This window comes from Halichoerus grypus, chromosome X (assembly GCF_964656455.1).
Source record: "Halichoerus grypus chromosome X, mHalGry1.hap1.1, whole genome shotgun sequence".
Classification (NCBI taxonomy): domain Eukaryota; kingdom Metazoa; phylum Chordata; class Mammalia; order Carnivora; family Phocidae; genus Halichoerus; species Halichoerus grypus.
The window spans coordinates 114,265,889-114,287,769 of NC_135727.1; the positions used below are offsets into that span (position 1 = coordinate 114,265,889).

The following is a 21,881-nucleotide window of genomic DNA, read 5'->3' on the forward strand; positions in this document are numbered from 1 at the left end:
TCACATATATGAAAAAGGATTTGTTTATAAAGAGCCCTCAACATGCGACAGTAAGAAAACAAACAACCCAATTTAAAAGCAAGCACAAGATCTGAACAGACAATTCACCAAAGAAGATATGAAGATGGAAAGTAAGTGCATGAGAAGATGCTCAACAGCACTAATAATTAGGAAAATGTAAGTCACAAATGATACACCACCACTATATATCATTAGAATGGCAAAAACAAACAAACAAGCAAAACCTGCTAAGGTAAAAGCTGTCCAGGACGTAGAAAAACTGCATCACTCGCACATTGCTGGTGGGAATGCAAAATGGCAGAGCCACTTTAGAAACCAGTTTGATAGTTTCTTAAACATACACTTACATATGACCCCATATGACCCAGCAATCCCACTCCTAGGTATTTATCTAAGAGAAATAAAAACTTAATGCTCACACAAAAACCCACATGTAACTCTATTCATAACTGCCAAAAACTGTAAACAACCCAAATGTTCTTCAACTGGTGAATGGATAAACTGTGATATACACTGGAATAGTAGTCAGCCCTAAGAAGGAATGAACTACTGATACATGGAACAACGCAGGCAAGTTTTACCCACGTTCTGAAAAAGGCAAAACTACAGGGACAGAGAACGGTGTTTAAGGATGGGGAAAGTGGTTGACTACAAAGGGGCAACATGAGGTAATTTTGTGGGGGGTGATGGAAGTGATTACATGACTCTGCATTTGTCTAAACTTACAGGGGCGCCTGGGTGGCTCAGTCAGTTAAGCGTCTGCCTTCATCCTGGGCTGGAGCCCCACATCTTTGGGCTTCCAGCTCAGCGGGGAGTCTGCTTCTCCCTTCTCCCTCTGCCCCTCCCCCCTGCTCGTGCTCTCACACACACGAGTGCACACTCTCTCTAAGGAATAAAAAATCTTTTTTAAAAAATCTTATAGACATGTGCATCACAAAAGTTAATTTCACTGAATGTAAATTTAAAAGTATTTTTTTAAGTTCCAGAACCTTCTCTAAATCTATGGCTGTTCTTTCTTGAGTTTCAGCAACTGCCTAAAGACTAAATAAAACAGATCCCAACAGCAGATTTTCTAAATTTAAATCTGATTCACACAGAAAAAAAGTTAAGTCAAATTAAGAACATACAAAATCTAAGTAACAAATAAAAAATTAGTAGCATCTGAATAAAAACTGGATTCTACATGCCTGTATCATTAGTTTATGCAACTCTACACTGTTTTTATCTATGTATTCTAGTTCTTCTTCATTTTACTATAATCTCAAATATTTTCTTTTTTTAATACATAAGATTGGTATAGCATTATAGTTTTCCATGAAGATCTCCTTCATATGCAACAAATTCTACAAAGGCCAAGTTAATAGTGATGTTATGAAAAATTCAAGGAAAAACACTACTCTTGTTTCAAGGAGGAAAAAAGAGATTTTCATAACATCCATCTTGCCTGCATGTATTATTAAAATCCTTAAATTGTTGTATTCAGCTGTCTTCTCTAATTGGTCCCAAACAACCAAATCATAAGCCAGCCTGGCTTCATCCTACTAAAACTCCCAATCTACCACCATTTCTTCCAAAAATTAAGTAAGCCAGGATCGTGAAACACAGTATTATGATTAAGATGCTTTGGCTTTCAATTAGATCTGGACAAATTGGAGCAATCTTTTGAGCTTCAGTCTCATAGGAAAGGAAACTAAATAGACAATATCAAGAAAGCCAAAGTTTCCCTCTGATGAAATGAAGTTAACTCCTCTTATTGTAAAAGTTTATATGACTCAAGTAAAGTTACTGGACCTTTTTTAAACCTCCACATTGTTATGGTTTCTAGGGAACGTTTTAAATACACCAAACAGAATAAGGTCTGACAACTAAATCTCTTTAGAAGCATACAAACTCTTGAGGCAAAAAACTTTCTCAAGAGACCAACATTAGGACACTGTGTTATTGGAGGTTTTTTAATCCTTGTGTTTACAAATGATCTGAACATCCCAAGTAGAAAATAAAGTATGTGTTTAGGAAATCCGATATATTGAACTGAAAGATGAATTTTTTTTTCTCTAACTACAACAAACCTCAGGTTAGGAAACAAAGCAGTAACACAAAAAGAAACATCTGCCAAATTATGATTTAGGAAAAGAAAAGACAAAGCAATTAGAAAAACTTCATTTCCAAGAGGGTCTCTCCTTGTCATTCTTAAGGATTTTGCTAAAAGCTAGACAAAAGCAGGCCATTAATGATGATTTTAAGTCAGTTTCAGTAACACATACTTAGACAACCTGGTCTTCCAAACGTTTTTTCAGGATCCTATTTAATCAAATCCTTTATTGTTCCACAAGTCCTCATTCTTGTAATCTCCTTACATAAAATAAACCCAAACACATGTAGCAAGGTACGTTTGGGGGCTTTAACTTCTGTTGTTTCCTCTATTTTTGAATTTCCTTTCTCCCATTTCAGCCTGTGGCAAATCCTGTTCTATCTCGCCACAGGGCAGCTCGACAGAGGACCCCTGGGCGGTCTGAGCAACCCCCCGCTCGCCAAACTGCCTGTCCTTGGTATGGGGCCACCTCTGCCCACTGGAAACTTGCCTTTTTTCTTCACCCAAAAGTACCACCTGCTCACCCAAAGGAATTGCCACAGTGCTGTGCCTTCCCAAAGAGAGTCCTTTTTCTTTACCCCCACGGGTTCATGGGATTAGAAAGCTAAAAACATTGAAGAAAACAGGATGTGATGGGAAAAGAAGTCTAAGTACATAGAGGGAGGAGAGTCTGGGGTAAGAGAGAGTTCTCCCAGAGGAAGAAGATCTCCTCAGCTGCCAAAGAAGTCCAAGTTTCTCATAGGCACAGTGACCAGTCACTGCCCCTGGAAAACAGCAGGATGGCAGAGGGAGTGGGAGACCCAGGTCCCCAGTAGCAGAAAAGTACACCTGAAGGGTCCATAAGGGCTGAGAAGGGGTTTCTTCTCAGAAACACCTAATTGATGAGTGGAGAATCTCCCACTATCCCAGGAGAAGACTAAGAAATGGGGCAACCAGAAGGTGGGGAAATGCCTACACTGGTTGGGTTTCCCACTACAAGGTGGCATGGGAGCTCAGACGGATGTGAGACTAACTGAAATTGCCTATTTTTAGCACAAGTGAACTTGAGATCTGAGAGGTATGTTGGGTACCAAAATCGAAGAGAGTCAAGTGGTTCTCCAAATGGTTCTGACCAGTTGCTTGTCATGCTTTAAGAGAAGGGCACCTCTTGTCTTGTGCTACCGTGTCCCAGTATCTATCCTGCAAACTGTCACCACATTCATCTCATTTAAACTGCACAGCAACAGTGAAAAGTACATTCTAATCCACCCGTCAGTATACATGGGGAAAATGAGATGCAGACAGGTGAAACAATTTGCACACGGATATTCACTGAGTCAAACACAAATCCAAACCATGAACCTCAGTCTCTTTAACACGAAAACCTATTCTTTTTTCTACTACCTTAGTGGTTTTCAAACTATGTTCCACGAAAGTTAAAAGGTGCTCCAAGGGGCACCTGGGTGGCTCAGTCGTTAAGTGTCTGCCTTCGGCTCAGGTCATGATCCCAGGGTCCTGGAATTGAGCCCCGCATCGGGCTCCCTGCTCGGCGGGAAGCCTGCTTCTCCCTCTCCCACTCCCCCCTGCTTGTGTTCCCTTTCTCGCTGTCTCTCTCTCTGTCAAATAAATAAATAAAATCTTTAAAAAAAAAAAAAAAAGGTGCTCCAAGGCTTGAAATATTTAATCAAATTCTGTACGGTTTTAACTATTTCTAATAAAAGCAACGTTCACAAATTCTACAACATCGGCAGTGACCAATTTGCTAATTCTTGTTGTCAGGTTCATTGGGTTTTATGCAGATCTCAGAAGAAAGCTTCTCCTACCATATCTAGACACAAGCTTGAACTTCTAACCATGTCACAATTACGAAGACTGAAGCTCTATTTTGTTAATTCAGCTGTGTGACTATTCATTCACATAAAATGGTACAGAGACGTAACTAGAAATAAAAACCTGTGGGGCGCCTGGGTGGCTCAGTCAGTTAAGCGTCTGCCTTCGGCTCAGGTCATGATCCTGAAGTCCAGGAATTGAGCCCCGCATTGGGCTCCCTGCTCAGCGGGGAGCCTGCTTCTCCCTCTCTCTCTGCCCCTCCCCGCTCATGCTCTCTCTCTCTCAAATATGTAAATAAAATCATTAAAAAAAAATAAAGCAAACCTGTGCTGTACTCCCGTCCCAAGCCATGCTCCAACACATGAGTTTGGAACAAGTCACCATGCTGGCAAAGCACAGCAGCAGGAAGTCCGTGAGCGCCTCCTTGTATCTGGAGACTATTCTATAGCTGACAGTCCAGTGTTTCCAGGATCCGTTTAATTGAATATTAAGTATGCCAGGCAAGCTGTTAAAAACTGGTTACCACGTTCCTCTATTCCCCATGTTTCCTGTAAACATCTAAGTTCATTTTTTTTTTCTTTTCTTTTGGCAAGACATCATTGGTGACGGTGTATACTTCTCACTGCCTGGTAGCAGAAGGTATATAAGATCTGGTTGCCCCGCTTTGAACAAGGCTACCGCTGACATGTGGTTCTTTGGATGTCAGTATGATCTCTCTATCATGAGTGTCCCCCATCAACCATTTACCTAATGGTTTTAGCAACTACGGATGGTAGCTGCCTTGGTCCTTTATCTCATTAGAAATATTTTTAAATGGTAACTTTTTAAAAAACACTTTATTCATTTGAGAGAGCGAGAGAGCACAAGCATGGGTGGTGGAGGGGGAAGAGGCAGAGGGAGAAGCAGGCTCCCCACTGAGCAGGGAGCCCCATGCGGGGCTTAATCTCAGGACCCTGGGACTGTGATCTGAGCCGAAGGCAGACACTTAACCGACTGAGCCACCCAGGTGCCCCTAAATGGTAACTTTTTAATGCTATTCTTTCTCCTACATTTTTTAAGCTGTGATTCTCCTATAAACAAGATTTTTCTCTCATCAACTATTAGGTTGCACTGAAATCAGTCAAATTCACAATGTTGTAGATTAAAATCGGCTTATCATCCAAATGCACATGAGATTCCTATTTGGAACCCGAATCAAAGACCAACTTTTAATTTTTTAAAAGGACATGTTTGAGACACTCAGGGAAACTGAAAACTAACTAGGTGTCAGATGTTAATTATGGAATTATGGTTACTTTTTTGGCTGTGATAACAGTCCTTTCCATTAGATAAACACTGATTTACCAGGGCAATGATATTATATTTTGGATTTGCTATAAAATGCTCCAGCTTCCCCACAAAAAGGAAGGGTTTAGATAAAACAAGAACAGCCAAAAGTTGCCAGTTGTTGAAGCTGGGCTGATGAGTACATGGGATTTTGTTGTACTATTTTTTTTACTTTTGTATTATTTTCCACAATAAAATGTTTAAGGAGATAAATTCTTAGAGTAGGTCCAGAAATCGGTGAAAAATAAAATGGTTGCCATTTGCAACTACTTATCTGTGTGTGAATCAAGATCTTCTATCACCCACTGGAGCCTGGGTGGCTCAGTTGATTGAGCGTCAGACTCTTGATTTGGGCTCAGGCCATGATCTCAGGGTCATGAGATCGAGCCCCACATCAGTCTCTGTACTCAGCGGGGAGTTGGCTTGAGATGGCTTGAGATTCTCTCTCTCCCTCTCCCTCTGTCCCTCCCTGCTCCACCTCTCCCCCCAACCCCGCCGCTCTGCACTTGTGTGTGCGCTCCCACCTGCACTCTCTCTCTAAAATAAATAATCCTTAAAAAAAAAAAGATCTTCTATCACCCAATAGAGTGCATAAACTTAAGCTTAAGTTTGAAAGTCTCCATCTAACTTCAAAATACCACTTAAGGTGTTTGAAAGGATGTCATAATAGTTCTGGAATTAAGAATGATAGCCTTGGGGCACCTGGGTGGCTCAGTCGCTTAAGCGTCTGACTCTTGATTTCAGCTCAGGTCATGATCTCGGGGTCCTGGGATCGAGCCCCCATGTCAGGCTCCCTGCTCAGTGGGGAGTCTGCTTTTCTCCCTCTCCCTCTGCCCCTCTCCCCACCCCCATTCGTGCGCTCTCTCTCTCACTCTCTCTCAAATAAATAAAATCTTTTTAAAAATCTGGTTTGTTGGTTTTTAAAGTGAGTAACCTATCAGCATGAGGCAGAGATCAACTGGACCCTTAGGCAGCATCACTGTGTCTTGTACAGCACGTCTTACCGGATAGCATTAGGGTCTACCTCCGTGCCATGTTCTTGTTCCTTCACCCAGCATGAAAATACAGCTGTCTCTGGAACCAAGAATTTCCTCCTGAGTAGATGGGTATTCTTTGAGTGCCTAACGATTTCCTGAGACTTCCATTGTCTAGACTATAGCTGAGCGAACTACAGCCTGCCAGCCAGCCCGCTACACAACCACACCCATCCATGGAGAGACTGTCTGCAGCTGCTCTCCCAGGTCCAAGAGCAGAGTTGAGTAGGTGAGACAGAGACCAGATGGCCCGCAGAGCCTAAAATAGTTCCTATCTGGTCCTTTACAGAAAAAAAAAAAAAAAAAAAAAGCCACCCTCTTGGTATAAACCAAAAAATAAACTGCATGGTGTGGCTTTTTAAAAGTTGACTTACAGCAGAAAAGGGTAATATGTTCTAAAGGTTTTATACTTCTACGATTTGATCAATATATCACTAATATTTGCTGGTTTGACAAAGGACGGAATTGGGAGAAAAAAAATCAGTGATTCAGTAAAATCTTCATTATTAGTCAAAGTAACTGGGTGGCTCAGTCGGTTGAGCATTTGCCTTCGGCTCAGGTCATGATCCTGGAGTCCCGGGATCGAGCCCCACATAGGGCTCCCTGCTCAGCGGGGTGTCTGCTTCTCCCTCTGCCTCTGCCCCTTCCCCTCACTCCTTCTCTCTCTTGCTCATTCTCTCTCTCAAATAAATAAATTTTTAAAAATCTTAAAAAAGAAGTGTGGAAGCAAAAAATACAGTAGGATCAAAACACAAAACAATTTAAGAAATGTTATTTGAGGGGCACCTGGGTGGCTCAGTCGTTGGGCGTCTGCCTTTGGCTCGGGTCATGATCCCAGGGTCCTGGGATCGAGTCCCGCATCGGGCCCCCTGCTCTGCGGGAAGCCTGCTTCTCCCTCTCCCGCTCCCCCTGCTTGTGTTCCCTCTCTTGCTATGTCTCTGTCAAATAAATAAATAAAATCTTTAAAAAAAAAATGTTATTTGAATCCTTGCCAAGCTGTTTCACTGATGAGTCTTTCACTGTTGTTCCTTTGTCAGGAGAATGAGGAGGTGTAGGGAAGAGCAGAGTTCAGAAAGTCTTAGCAGCTTGCTCCCCACTGGAATTTAGGGACCCCACACATGCTCAGAGTAGATATTTGAGGGTCAGATCAGAGATGACTTGAAACTCACTCACCAGCTTCCTGAAAGACTGACAAAATTGGTTTGTTCCTGAGTTACACTCTGCAAATCTGGGAGGAAGGAATATTCTAGATCCCAATGCTTAACAGAATTTTTATCCTCTGATTTCGCTAAGGTAGGATGAGTCTCTTTCCCCGGAAAGACACCCCAAAAGACTAACCTTGGACCGAACAAACAGTATGAACAAGTCCTCACTATACCTTCAAAATGTGCTCGTTGGACACCTTGTCATCAGGGGACACATACAATCGGATGAACACAGAATTGCTGTATTGACCACGAAACGTTGCAAGGGTATGCAAAAGACTGAACCTCCTCTCTGACCAAACTCCTTCAGGACCAATATTGGATTCGAGCACAGGCCAGCGGAAAGGTGAGTGCCGCAGGATATGTAGCAATGGTTTGGCATCTGCTTTTTCAATCGCTTCTGAAAGGGAGCAAATACAAAGGAAGAGTTAGAATTGCAAACTGGATCACCAAACTAGAATGCAAGTATATCTTCTCAAGAGAAAATTCCCCATAAGACCCCAACTTAACATTTCAGCTGTTAGAGAGAGGTGCAGTGGACTGAGCAGGACCACAGAGACAGAACTACCTATGACTCACACTTCAATGTGACTGCCTGAACTTGGTGTTCTTGCCAGGAGAGCTGACTAGGGAAGCTGCTGGATATTCTCGACAAGAAAAGATGGGCTCACTACAGCCCAATGAGCGATATTAGGCTGAGAATACTCTGCAAGACTAAGGAACAATCCTAAGTAAAGGAAACCATTCAGTAAAGCCAACCACTCCCCAGTATACTTGAATTAATGCTTCCAGACTCTTTGGTCATCTTTTACCGCCCTCTTCTAGCTCACCAAATAATACCCCAAATCCTAAACAAGGTAACACACTTCCCGCAGGCACCGGCTTCTTCCTGTCTTGAGAAAGCACACCAGAGAAAATGGCAAGTGTTAACTTTAACTCCAATCAGACCCAAGATGCCAAGACAGGCCTAAGACAGCCACCTAAGCTGCCTGTTAGGCTGATGGAGAAGCAGAAGGAGGCTGGCCCACCCGGGAATCTGGATTCTCCTAGGCCCCAGTAAGGTTCTATGGGATATAGCAACACTCCCAAATGCCCTCTCTCCCAGGCTCCTTCTCAGACCGGACAGGGCCTCTGGATTCTTGTTTCTGCACCACATATGGTGGGGTTTGCCCTCCTGACCCTACCCAAGTTTCTCACGGAGTAACTGCTATCTAAAGAATCCAAGCCAAAGAAATAAAATTATTTTCCTATTTTCTCCATCAAGCCAGCAACAGAACATTAAGACAGGGAGAGTCAAGATTCAGTCTTTGAGAATCGTTCCTTTCCTCAAACAACATTTTTAAACATTAATCGAATTCTTAGTAGTTCTCGTTTTCCTTAAACAATATCTTTAAACATTAATAGACTCTCTGAAGGATAAGGTGTTAAATATTTTAGTTATTTTCTTTATTACTCACTCTCATTCATGCAAGATGAATAAAGGATTTTGGCTTTCTGTATGGCTTCAGTGTCCCGCCTTCTACTGATGGATTTCTCCAAAAGTGCTAGGAAGGTTAAGAAAGGATTCATTAGTATCCACCCACACATGGTGCCAACTTAGAGGTCATTCTATATCCACAGTCCTGGCCTACGGAAAATCAAACGTAAAGACAGACAACCCTGGAAAAGACACATCTATAAAAGATATACAGACTGCAGAACCGCGTCCAAGTTGCTTGAGGTTCAAATAAAAAAAAAACTTTAACCTTCTCTTTTCCCAGGTTCTCCTAATTCAGAGAAACCAAAAGTTCAGTTTCTGACTCAGACCGGACCTGCTGCAGGGGTTAATGTTTTCGCCACCTACATAAAAAGAAACAGAATTCATTTATTCAAGAACCAAAAATAACTGAATTCTGTTCCTTGTTTCTGCACCAAGTAATATTCTCAAAGGAGGCAATTTCATCAGGGTCGGGTTTCTTAAGATTTCTTCACAGCCCAGCCTCTCAGGGAGGTCACCTGGAAGAAATTGCCCATTAGAAGTTTTATGCGATGTTGCATAAACATGCTGTGGACATGGGAGAAGCGGTTCAGACAGGAAATGGAGAGGCGAGATTGCAAAGCCTACCCAAATCGCCTGAAGACTTGTCCATTTACACATGCGGAGTCCTGGCCATTGAAGTGAGGTCGTGTGTAGAAAATGGCTGTCAGCATAGACATGAGCCCACCCAGAAAATGATGTGCGATTTATAACATCACTCATGCTATTGTTTGAAGGCGGAAAATGACAGCCGTCACGATGAAGGAGAGGCGGAGGAGGGAAAGGCAAGACTCAATAAAAACTCCCCTCCTCCCCTCCCCGCAAAACACACCTTGGACGAACCGAAGAGCATTCATGTACCTACATGAAGCCAAGATGAAGCATCCGCGAGCAGCACCGTGGCACTGCCTACATGGAGCTGTGTCAAACTGCCGTTGTCAAGGCATATGCAGCTTATTTCTGAAACAACCTAGCTGCCTCCCGATGCCGGCACAACAGATGCCCCCGCAGTCCTCTGAATAGCTTCAAGACACAATGGAGCATGCTAATCAACTTAATTAAACAATTACATATTCCCTGAAGAGGAATCTCTACTTCTAAACTAGAAGTTCTACCTTTCCAAAAAAAAAAAAAAAATGCAATCCAGAGCTCCTGTCCTGTTTTTTATAAAGCATCTGTACATCAAACAAGTCCACAGAACTACATAGACTCAAATAAAATAAATTGAGTTGGATGTGGGCGTTTTCAACTGTCTCAGCTTGTTTGGTGTTTCTTTCTTGTGTATTATCATAGCAATAAAAGCAAGATAACTAGCCCCAAGGATCAAGAAGGAAGATTGTTTTCTTTTTTTTAATAAACACAAAGCTCTAAAACCGTACCCACATATATTTCTATTCAAATCAGATCAGGTGCCTTTGCACTGTATTACTTCCACAGCCCTTGGACTGTTGGGGAGACACATTTGGAAGTAAATAATCCAAATTCCATTTGGGATCTGATGTTATTCTGATGCTATAAACACTCCACAGATTGCAAACAAGAATGCCCTGAGGACCAAAAACAAGCCATGGGAGCAAAAGAACTCAAAGTAGTAAATATGTACCTGAGTGTGCACCCAAGGCAGTCTGTGTATCACAAGAAGGTGAAAAGAGGACATGCAATGCTAAGTAGGGCATTCCCAAAACCCTAAGTGTGCACAAATATCAATCATTTGTTCAGGCCTACCCCCAGAGATATCATGGGTTCGGTTTCAGACTATTGCAAAAAAGTGAATATTACAATAAAGTCAAATTAATTTTCTGGCTTCCGAGTGCATATAAAAGTTATGTTTACACTATACTGTAGTCAATTAAGTGAGCAATAGCATCATATCTAAAAAAACAATGTAATACCTTAATTTTTAAAAATACTTTATTGCTATAAAATGCTAGCCATCGGGGCACCTCGGTGCCTCAGTCAGTTAAGCGTCTGCCTTCGGCTCAGGTCATGATCCTGGGGTCCTGGAATCGAGCCCCGCATCCGGCTCCCTGCTCAGAGGAGAGCCTGCTTCTCCCTCTCCCTCTGCCTGCCACTCTGCCTACTTGTGCTCTCTATCCATCTGTCAAATAAATAAATAAAATCTTAAAAAAATAAATAAAATGCTAGCCATCATTTGAGTTTTCAACAAGTTATATATATATATATATATTTTTTTTTTTTTTTTTTTTTGCTGGTGGAGGGTCTTGCCTTGATGTTGATGGCTACTGACTAATCAGGGTGGTGCTTGCTGAAGGTTGAGGTGGCTGTGGCAATTTCTTAAAATAAGACAATAATGAAGTTTGCCACATAGATTGGCACTTCCTCTCACGAACTATCTCTCTGTAGCATGAGATGCTGCTTGATGGCATTTTACACACAGATCAACTTCTTTCAAAATTAGAGTCAATCCTCTCAAACCCTGCTACTGCATTATCAACTAAGTTTACAGAATATTCTAAATCCTTGGCTGTCATTTCAACAGTCTTCACAACGTCTTTGCCAGGAGTAGATTCCATCTCAAGAAACCACTTTCTCGGGGCACCTGGGTGGCTCCATCAGTTAAGCGTCCAACTCTTGGTTTGGGCTCAGGTCATGATCTCAGGGTCGTGAGATCGAGCCCTGCATCGGGCTCTATGCTCAGTGTGGAGTCTGCTTGAGATTCTCTCTCCCTCTCTGCCCCTTCCACTTGTGCTCTCTCTCTCTCAAATAAATAAATCTTTAAAAACAAAAACAAAACCACTTTCTCTGCTCATCCATAAGAAAAAACTCCTCATCCTTTCAATTTTGATCATGACATGACAGCAATTCAGTCACACCTTCAGGCTCCACTTCTCATTCTAGTTCTCTTGCTATTTCCACCACATTTGAAATCACTTCCTCCCCTGAAGTCTTGAACCCCTCAAAGTCATCCACAAGGGATGATTTCAGCTTCTTCCAGACTCCTGGGAGCGTTGGTATTTTGACCTTTTCCCATGAATCACACATGTTCTTAATGTCCTCTAGAACGGTGAATATTTTCCAGGAGGTTTTCTATTTACTGTCCCCAGATCCATCACAGGAATCACTATCTGTGGCAGCTAGAGCCCTATGAAACCTATTTCTTAAATAATAAGACTTGAAAGTCAAAACGACTCCTTAATCCATGGGCTGCAGAGTGGATGTCGTGTTAGCAGGCATGAAGGCAACATGAATCTCACTGTCCACCTCCATCAAAGCTCTTGGGTGACCAGATGCACTGCCAATGAGCAGTCATAAGTTTTTTCCTGAGCTAACAGGTCTCAATAGTGGGTTTAAAATACTCACTAAACTAGGTTGTGAATAGATGTGCTGTCATCCAGGCTCTGCTGTTCCATTTACAGAGCACAAGCAGAGTCGATTTAGCATAACCCTTAAGGGCCCTAGGATCTTCAGAATGGTCCACAAGCATTGGCTTCAACTTAAAGTCACCAGGGCCGCATTAGCCCCTAACAAGAGAGCCTGTCCTTTGAAGCTTTGAAGCTATTAAAGTCCTACGTGGCTCCTGCTTCTAAAAAGGGCTGTGCCATCTACACTGAAAATGTGTCGTGTGGAGTGTAGTCATCTTCATGAATTATCTTAGCTAGATCTTCTGGAGAACTTGGATATCTGGGTAACTGGATAACGCTGCTTCACCTTATATTAGGGAGCCAGCTTCTTTCCTTAAACTTCACGAACCAACTTCTGCCGGTTTCCAACTTTGCTTCTACAGCTTCCTCACCTCGCTCAGCCTTCACAGAATTCAAGAGAGTTAGGGCCTTGCTCTGCATTAGGCTTTGGCCTAAGGGGATGTATACTCTGGCTGGATTGTCTTCTGTCCAGACCACTGCAACTTTCTCTAGATCAGCAAGAAGGCTGTTTTGCTCTCTTATCATTCATGTGTTCACTGGGGGAGCCCTTTTAATTTCCTTCAACAGTTTCCTTTGCATTCACAACTTGGCAAACTGGTGCCAGAGGCCGAGCTTTCAACATACCTCCCTCACTAAGCTTAATCATTTCTAGCTTTTGATTTAAAGTAAGAGACCCATGACTCTTCCTTTCACTTGAACACTTACAGGCCACTGTAGGGTTATTAATTGGCCTGATTTCAATTTTGCTGTGTCTCAGAATAGGGAGGCCTGAGAGGGAGCAAGATGGGCAAACAGCCAGTCGGAAGAGCAGCCAGAACGCACACAACATTTATCAATTACATCTGCCATCTTCTATGGATCGCAGGGCCCCCAAACAATTACAATGATAACATCAAAGCTCACTGATCACAGATCACCGTAACAAATATAAGAGTAATGAAGAGATCTGAAATATTCCAGAATTAGCAAAATGTGACAGAGAGACACAAAGTGAGCAAATGCTGTTGGGAAAATGGTGCCAAATGGATTTGCTTGATGCAGGGTTACCACAAGCCTTTAGTTTGTGAAAAATGAAGTACCTGCCAAGCCCAAGAAAGGGAAGTCCAATAAAGTGAGGTATGCCTGCCCGTGTCAAAATTCTGGTCTCGGTACCAGAATGTGGCTTTTATTTTTTATTTTTTAAAGATTTGATTTATTTGAGAGAGAGAGACACAGTGAGAGAGGGAACACAAGCAGGGGGAGTGGGAGAGGGAGAAGCAGGCTTCCCGCCGAGCAGGGAGCCCGATGCGGGGCTCGATGATCTGAGCCGAAGGCAGACGCTTAACGACTGAGCCACCCAGGTGGCCCCAGAATGTGGCTTTTAAAACAAATTCAGCTATCCCGGGTTACTTGTCAAACCCTTTCTGTTCTCCTCTCCTCCTCATGCCCAAGCAGGTAGGAGAGCATTGATATGCAGACAGTGGTGTGGCAATCGGCTGGCAGCATCCATTTTATGTACCTCTGCATCTGAATTAGTGGTAAGAGGAATAAAGTCTAGCCTGGAGAGTAATTAATGAGCAGAAAACAAAGCCTGCCTATCAAAGGCAATTACTCAGGTTATTAAAATGTCCCTAAAGCGCTGAGAAGGGCTCCTGGGTCACCCACACAAGGGCATTCCCATCATCATCTGTGTTGTTTCTTGGACAATTTCTCAATCTTCACCCCCTTCCAGGTATTCTTAACCATGTCACAACAGAAAAGGGAAACTCCAGTTCAAAAAAACCTATCGTGCAACAAACCTGAGACTATAAAGTTGGTTTCAAAGCGCTGCTGATCATCAAGTTCAAACATAACACAAAAATATTATGTATTTTTTCTTATTAAATCTTAATCAAATAAAATCATTGTATTCTTTAATATAATCTAAGTTCCCCATTTTTTCTCTGTATGGTTAGCGTATTGTGTGTCCCATTTAAGAAGCCTTTGCCTGTCCCAATGTCATAATATTCTGTTTTTTACAGAATCCTTATTGTTTCACATTTATATCTACAGTCCACGTAGAATTAGTTTCTGCCCATGGTGGTAACACAAGCCTGGCTTCACAGGGGACAATGAGAGGGAGAACTTCAATGAAGAAGGTATTTTTGGTCATTGGGTCCCAAGTACTGTGACGTGAAAAGTCATCTCGGTACATAAAACCGGCATTAACAATGGCTGGTCTCCATTAAAATGAGTAGTCTGTGGGGCAGGAGCTGGGTCACATTCATCTTGAGCACCCAGGGCCTACTGCTTGGCGTGGTTGTTGCTCATTCCACATTTGCAGAGTTGAATTCCTGAAAAGGTTAAGTCTGAGAGTTTTTCATCCAACAGAAAAGGAACTGTGAGAATCTGGACTTCTTTTATTATTGCTTGTTATAATCAGTAATGTCCCGATTACAAAAAAATCCATAATCTCCTTTTCTCACACCCCAGTCTCTGCATCATACAATGAAATCCAAGACTTCATTCATCGCTTTTCATGAACACCAGGTTTTAGGATGCCTAAGCTTCATCATACCAGTAGTCTCAGCTCAACCATCCACTTCCTGGTCTTCCATCTGGGGGTAAGTACTTAGTTGGCATCCAACTTCCTTTAAGCTCAGAAGCTGAGACAGGACCACCAATCCTACTCATTCAAATTCACTTCTCCTGCTGAGACAGGGCCTTTATTGACAGCTCTGGAACAGGAGAAGGGAATTCCAAAGGAAGGACCAGACTCCTGAAGACTCAGAAGTTCCCTGGTTAAGTCAAGAACTCAAAACATGCTCCTTTGTGTTCTTTCTCCCAACTCTGCAACCCTTCTATGTGCCTGGTCTAAAGGGGATCCTCTGGCTACTTGCTAGGAGAATGATGAATGCTGAAGCTGCGTGCCTGATGCGCTTAATGCAAACAGCAACTGCATCCTGAAACCTTCACGTCACAGGTCATTAAGGTGAATTCTCAATCACACGGTAGATTATGCCAACATTTCTCCCTTAGAAATCAGGGGGAGTGTCCTCCTAATTCTAGTCCAAAGAAAAAACAAAACAGGAAAAATCAAAACTTTGGAAAGTCGAATCCACATTCTAAGGGAAGGTATGCCCTTCCACACCTAGGTAACAAACACAATGTTCTCTAGAAATACCTATCTTTTTAAACTTACCCTATCATGGTCTGGTTTCTCCTTTGGTGGTACTTAAAAACCACCTTTGGATGGCCCACGGTAGACTGTCGCCTCTAATCTTACTATTTTTAGTCCTTGTTGATTTTCCAGGCTACAGACTTCAATTTGGTTTCCAGGCTCCTGAGTTTATTTACCGTACTGAGAAATTTCATTTTTCTAACTCACACTGCATGGGTATTAAACTCTTAGGCAGCTGGACCTGGAGACTTTAAATCAGCTTGCAAAGGCTGTTGCTCTTCTCATTAAAAAAACAAAATTCAAGTTAACTAAGTCATGGTCCGTGGATCCCATAACCCTCATGTTTTCACACAAATGGTGCACTCAGTTCTGCCGCTCCTCCACCCAGAGCTGGGCAGGCATGGCGTCACCTGAGTCTTTCTGACACACTGAAAAGGCAATAAGAACTGATATTTCTCATTCTTCGGGGAAACTCCCACCTAAATACAGGGAGAGAAACTGTCAGAATCCTTTTCTCTGTTCGTTTTTTATGATCATGTTATAAATGATCATTGTTGGCTGGCATCAGCTTAAGAAAAAGGGGCAGAGATTATTTTAGGGGCACTAAAAACCTCTAATTCATCGATCTAAATCATGGGTTACCAAATAACATAAAAATACCCCCCACTTAACACAAAAGACCTCTTTGCCCATAATGAAATCAATTTTATAAAACTGCCAGACACTACAAAAGTCTAAGAGAAGGTAACTCTTTTATTATGTTCACTTACAAGTAAATTTATAAGGATTACACTTACCAGGGTTAACCTTCAAAATAATATAAACTAAATGTTAACATTACTCTTTGACAGCATAGAATTACAACGAATCTACCAATACGATATTTTAACTCATAAAAATAGTTTTCCTAGTTAGATAATTTGGATCTTAGCAGATAATTCAATGTAAGGCCTGTGGTGAGTTTAAAGTCACTAAAATCCATCTTCAGTTTTTTTCCTAGAGTAAAAACCCTAATTATTTATTTTGTCCTGCCCATTTCTACCATCTTAACGTCATAAGGGAAAGGCCATGCATGGTTATATACCCCCTGCAGGGGTTCTTCCCCGAGTAGTCCTGAACATCCAAGGACCCCATGGTGGTAGCATTCATTTATTAAACATCTGCTCTGTGCCACGTGTATTGTACATGACCTTGATTAATCCCCCACAAACCCTAAGAAGCATGTATCACTGATCCCATTCTACTCTACCCGGGAGAAGGCCCTAAGAACCTGTCCAAGGAAACTCAGGTAGTAAAGGTTAGATCTCTGATTTGGGTTCAGGTCTCTAAGTCCTGTTCACTGAACCATCAGGTATCCAGTAAAACCGCACAAGTTGCTTTTGTGTGTGAGAACAAGGCCCCCAAGTGGCTAAGCCAGAGGCAGCAATGCGATCGTGGACTTTAACTAGAGCTCTCAATCCTAACCGGAAGAAAGGCATTCCCTGGTGACATTGAGATGTGTTTCTGCAGTGGTGGACTGACTGTGCTAAGCCATCTACCCACTTTGCCCTGTCACCCTATTTGTGACCAGGGAGACACACTCCTGAGGCACCTAGACAGGGATGGGAGGCCTGGTGATGTAAGGGCAGGACACAGTTAGCTGATCCCTAAGGCTTTTCTTCACATTATGTCCTAGTCGAAACCAGTGGTGTCCAAACTTGAACAGACATCAGAATCATTGGAAGGGCTTATTAAAACACTGAGTGGTCTTCCCCCAGGGTGTCTAATTCCATAGGTCTCGGGTATGGCCCAGAAATTTGCATTTCTAACAAATTCCCAGGTAATGCTAATGCTATAGAGGGATCATACTTTGAGAACCAACAGCTCTCAGCAGCGCTCCTTTATTTCCCCCAACTTTACTGAAGTATAGTTGACAATTATCCCCAGTCCTTCTTGATGCCTGTGATCCCAGGAAACATCACCAGTCCAGATTCCCTCCTCCCCCATTCCCCATCCCACTCAAAGTCAATGCTGATTGCTGATTTCCTCACTCCACAGCTTCGTTTTAATTAAATGTCAACATTCTTCAAGGAGAGTACTACTTTGTTTTGTTCTGGAGATGTTTTCATCATATTGGCCCATTTAAGTCTAAGTTAGTTCCTCAGTTCTGTAAAGTCCAGCTTTAAAAAGTTCCTTTCTCGGGTGCCTGGGTGGCTCAGTAGTTAAGCGTCTGCCTTCGGCTCAGGTCATGATCCCAGGGTCCTGGGATCAAGCCCCACACCGGGCTCCCTGCTCAGCGGGGAGCCTGCTTCTCCCTCTCCCACTCCCCCTGCTTGTGTTCCTGCTCTCGCTATCTCTGTCAAATAAATAAATAAAATCTTTTAAAAAAAAAAAGTTCCTTTCTCAAAAAATTAATTAATTAATTAATTAATTAAATAAAAAGTTCCCTTCTCAAAGGTGAAATGCGATAGGGGTTAAAGGCGAGGGTTGATTCACTGGTTCAAGAGCCAAAACAAAAAACAAAAAACAAAAACGAAAAACTACACGATGCCAGGAAGACTTCCAAAGTGAAAAAAATACAGGACAGCTATTTTCAACTCCAGCTTATACCACACCCCACGGCAAGGAAGAGTGGGATAAATATTGCATCCCTCAAATCCTAAAAAATCTGAGCTCTAGACTTCCCAATTCCTCCCTCATCTGTAAAAGCAGCATCAAAACACTGTAAACATAGGTTTAAAAACCCACTTCCCAACTAACCCCTGTTTTTACTCCCACCTTCCATGAGGAGGGAAGAGTAGCAGCGGTTCTATTCTTGGCTGTTCAAACTAAACTGTGTGGTCAAGAAAGGCTGCCCCCCCTTTTTTATGACTTTATTTGAGAGAGAGAGAGGAGGAGCAGCAGAGGGAGAGAGACAAGCAGACTCTGCACTTAGCTCGGAGCCCGATGCGGGGCTTGACCCTACGACCCTGAGATCGTGACCTGAGCTGAAATCAAAAGTCGGACCTTAACCAACTGAGCCACCCAGGCACCCCGGGCTGCCCTTCTTAAATGGGGTTTCTAACAGTGAGGGATTAGGAACCAGGCTCTCTTCCCTTCTGTATCCCAAAGAGGGGAAGCAACAGCACCTTCGGCATAAGCCAAAGGAGCCGAAGGGCTGGCGGGAAGACAGCAAACTTCCACGCTCCCGCCGCCCCCCCCCCCCGCCCCCCAGGCAGCTGCTGGGCCTTCACCAGCAGATTCTGGGGAACCGATGTGCTTGATGAAGTACATTCCTAAGTTCAAAGAAAGCAGGGGCTGCAGAGAAGAGACAATGACCCTTCACGGTGTCCTGAGGAGAACACAGAGAAAAGAATACCCAATAATGCTTGGGGTTTTCTGTAACAAGACAAACTCTGCCTTCATCTGGATCCCAAGCTAGAAAACAGAACAGCATGATAGGGCCTCGTGAACCGGTCTCTATACATCAACTCCCTCCTCCAAGGCATTCTCTACACATGGCCACCGTGCTCTGGCAAAACCCATCACGCCCCTCAACGTGACATTTACAAACGGGCCCCCAGATGCCTGAGGACAGAGGCGAAAATCTTTACACAGGGTACCAGGCCTGCACGCTCTGGCCCCTCCTTTTTCTTCAGTCTTGTCTTTTGTCCCTTTTCCCTTCTGACTCCAAGCTCCAGTCACACTGGGCTTCTTGGGTTTCCTCAAAGGCACCAGCTAGACAAAGCCTCTGCTCATGCAGCTCTTTCCGCCTGGGTTAAAATTGGAGACATTTGAAATGTTAGACCCATAATCTGTGGGGGACAAATTATATGGCTGGATTGGTTTGGGCAAGTCACATAATTTCCTTGACCTTCGCTTCCTCGGATGTAGGGCAAAGACAGAAATAAACAATGATGGCCAACAGCACCAAATTAGAGTGAGGAACCAGAGAGAAAACAAATGATAGGCTAAAGGAATAAAATTAGTAAGAAGAAATGTCTGGGCCTTGGGGAAGTGAACTTATGAATTCAGAATAGACAGCAGGTAAGAGAACTTCCATTTGGAACTTAACAGCAATGACCACGGTAGGAAGCAAACCTGTGAGTATACCAGCACGTACCTGCATGTGTTTCTCTCCGAAATATCGGTTCCCACACCGATCTCAGCTAGTGATGAAAATAAAATCCCCTTCTCATATTCTAAATTAAAAGGCCCATACAGGTTTTAAAAATACCTCTCATTGTGTAAATATGAACACCAGTGAGCCTTTCCAAACAAACATTTCTTATTTGTGACAAGCTATTCTCCAACTTGCATAGAATTAATTTTCCTGTTATGGGTAGTGCCTTCTTACACAGAATGTTCTTTTGACACTTTAAAGCAAACAGTCCATCATTACTAATTCATTAAGCAAAGAGATGCCATTAATCACAATGAACTAATGTGGTATTAATGGGTAGGTTATTAATCTGCAATTACATGCAGATTTCCTAATAAATTCAAGTTGCCCAAGGTTTTTGAGGAGGAAGGCAAGGGAAAACAAAATGAACAAACCTTTCAGAAAACAAATTAAGAGGAAGAAATATCTCTCCCTGAATCATAAAACAATACACACAAACTTCCTGTTTTTTTATCCTATGACATCTTTGTTTTTACCCAACGTAATGACATTTGTAATTCATAGATTTTCATCGAAATCATAGTACAAACAAAGGCAAAACAAAACCACCCACACCCCCGGGAGCGGTGAGTTTCCTCAGTGGCACACTGTGTCCTCACATGTAGTAAAGCCTGGCCACTCATCACGTGGTCCCTAGACCCACAGTGTGGGCTTCACCTGAGAGCCTGTCAGAAATGCAGACTCTTGGGTCCCTCCTCAGACCCAATGAATCAGAATCTTCACTTGAACAAGATTCCCAGGGGATTCATGTACACGTTCAAGGCCGGGAAGAACAGTATTACAGTCCGGCTTTGTTGCTACACATTAGAGTTGAAGAACGAAGTGGTGGAGTTTGCTTATCCAGGCAGTGCACATTAAAACCTACGAATACAGAGGAGGGAACATCATGCAAATCTCACTGAGTATTGTTTAAAGCACATAAACAAGGTAGATGAAGCCTGGATTAGTGGAAATACAATTTACATAGCATAATTCATCTAAGCACATTTTTTTCCTATCTTAACATCTCTGAAATTGGAATCCATCTTAAAACTGTCAATTAGGCACAGTCGCTGCCTGCCCGTGTGGTGACGTGATCGAGCAGTTCTCATAGTAGGCACTGGAAACTGTTCCTGCATGGCCAGGAAACTGTCACTTAAAAGGCCTTCAGAAAGATTTCAATACGATTTGGGTATGAAATGAAAACTTACTGCGGATCCAAAGAGGCAATCTCGGAGGAAAATCCCTGAGCTAATCGGGGAGCACTTTTTTTTTTTTTTAAGATTTTATTTATTTATTTGACAGAGAGAGACACAGTGAGAGAGGGAACACAAGCAGGGGGAGTGGGAGAGGGAGGAGCAGACTCCCCGCGGAGCAGGGAGCCCGATGCGGGGCTTGATCCCAGGACCCTGGGATCATGACCTGAGCTGAAGGCAGATGCTTAACGACTGAGCCACCCAGGCGCCCCTCGGGGAGCACTTTTTTAAGAAATGCGGAATCACTGCTGCTATTGACAGCCAGAAGACAAGGCTTCGTGAGCAAACAAAAGCACCGATGACTTGAAATCAAAAGGACTGGGAAGAAGTTTTAGGACTACTCCAACCAATCTCTCCTGCTTGCATTTTCCTTTTAACTCATGCAGAAGAGTCCTAGGTTAAAATTAATGTCTACAGGAACTCTTTCAATGAACACAAAGTAAAAATGCCAGGTGAAAACAAGGCACCGTGTAGTAGCTCCGTCTTTGGTGGCATACGTGAAGTAATGGTGCATCTTACAGTTGACGGTGCTTCTGATTCAATGAAATATGGTATCGATTTAGCTAAGGCTATGGAAGACTCAGCCACCTGCGTGTGTTCTCTTGCTTACTTTTAAGTCAAATAAACGTAACAAAATTGCATATAACTAGAGCGCCGCCATCACAGAAGACCCAGCATTTTTCCCTCTGAAAAATAATGTGTCCAGAAATGTAAGGCTGTTTGGGTTTTTAAAAAAGTCGGCAATATAAAACGGTTTCCAAACGACTCCCAAAGCATTCGAAGGACAAGTGAAGCTGTGGCGAGGGGAGACATTTTGACTCCCGCATCCCGGGTGTCACAGGCACATGGCGGCTTTGGCTGAGCACTCGGGCAGTCGCAGGGCCTCTGGCAAGAGCAGTTCCATAGACGTCCTGCCACACCATGGGCTGTGCAGCCTTCAGACCTCAGCGGAGCCACAATTGCCTGCTTTCCTCACCCAG

General features: G+C 42.9%; 1 protein-coding gene across 1 annotated transcript in view; it reads right to left on the reverse strand.

The window, feature by feature from the left end:
• PHEX (phosphate regulating endopeptidase X-linked) overlaps window positions 1-21,881 on the reverse strand; it is a 196,964-nt gene that overhangs the window by 155,024 nt on the left and 20,059 nt on the right. Inside the window, exons 5-6 of the mRNA XM_078064050.1 lie at window positions 8,945-9,031; window positions 7,661-7,887 (exon numbers count right to left, since the gene is read on the reverse strand). Of these exons, the coding sequence (XP_077920176.1) occupies window positions 7,661-7,887; window positions 8,945-9,031 (314 nt within the window). The remainder of the gene's footprint in view (window positions 1-7,660; window positions 7,888-8,944; window positions 9,032-21,881) is intronic.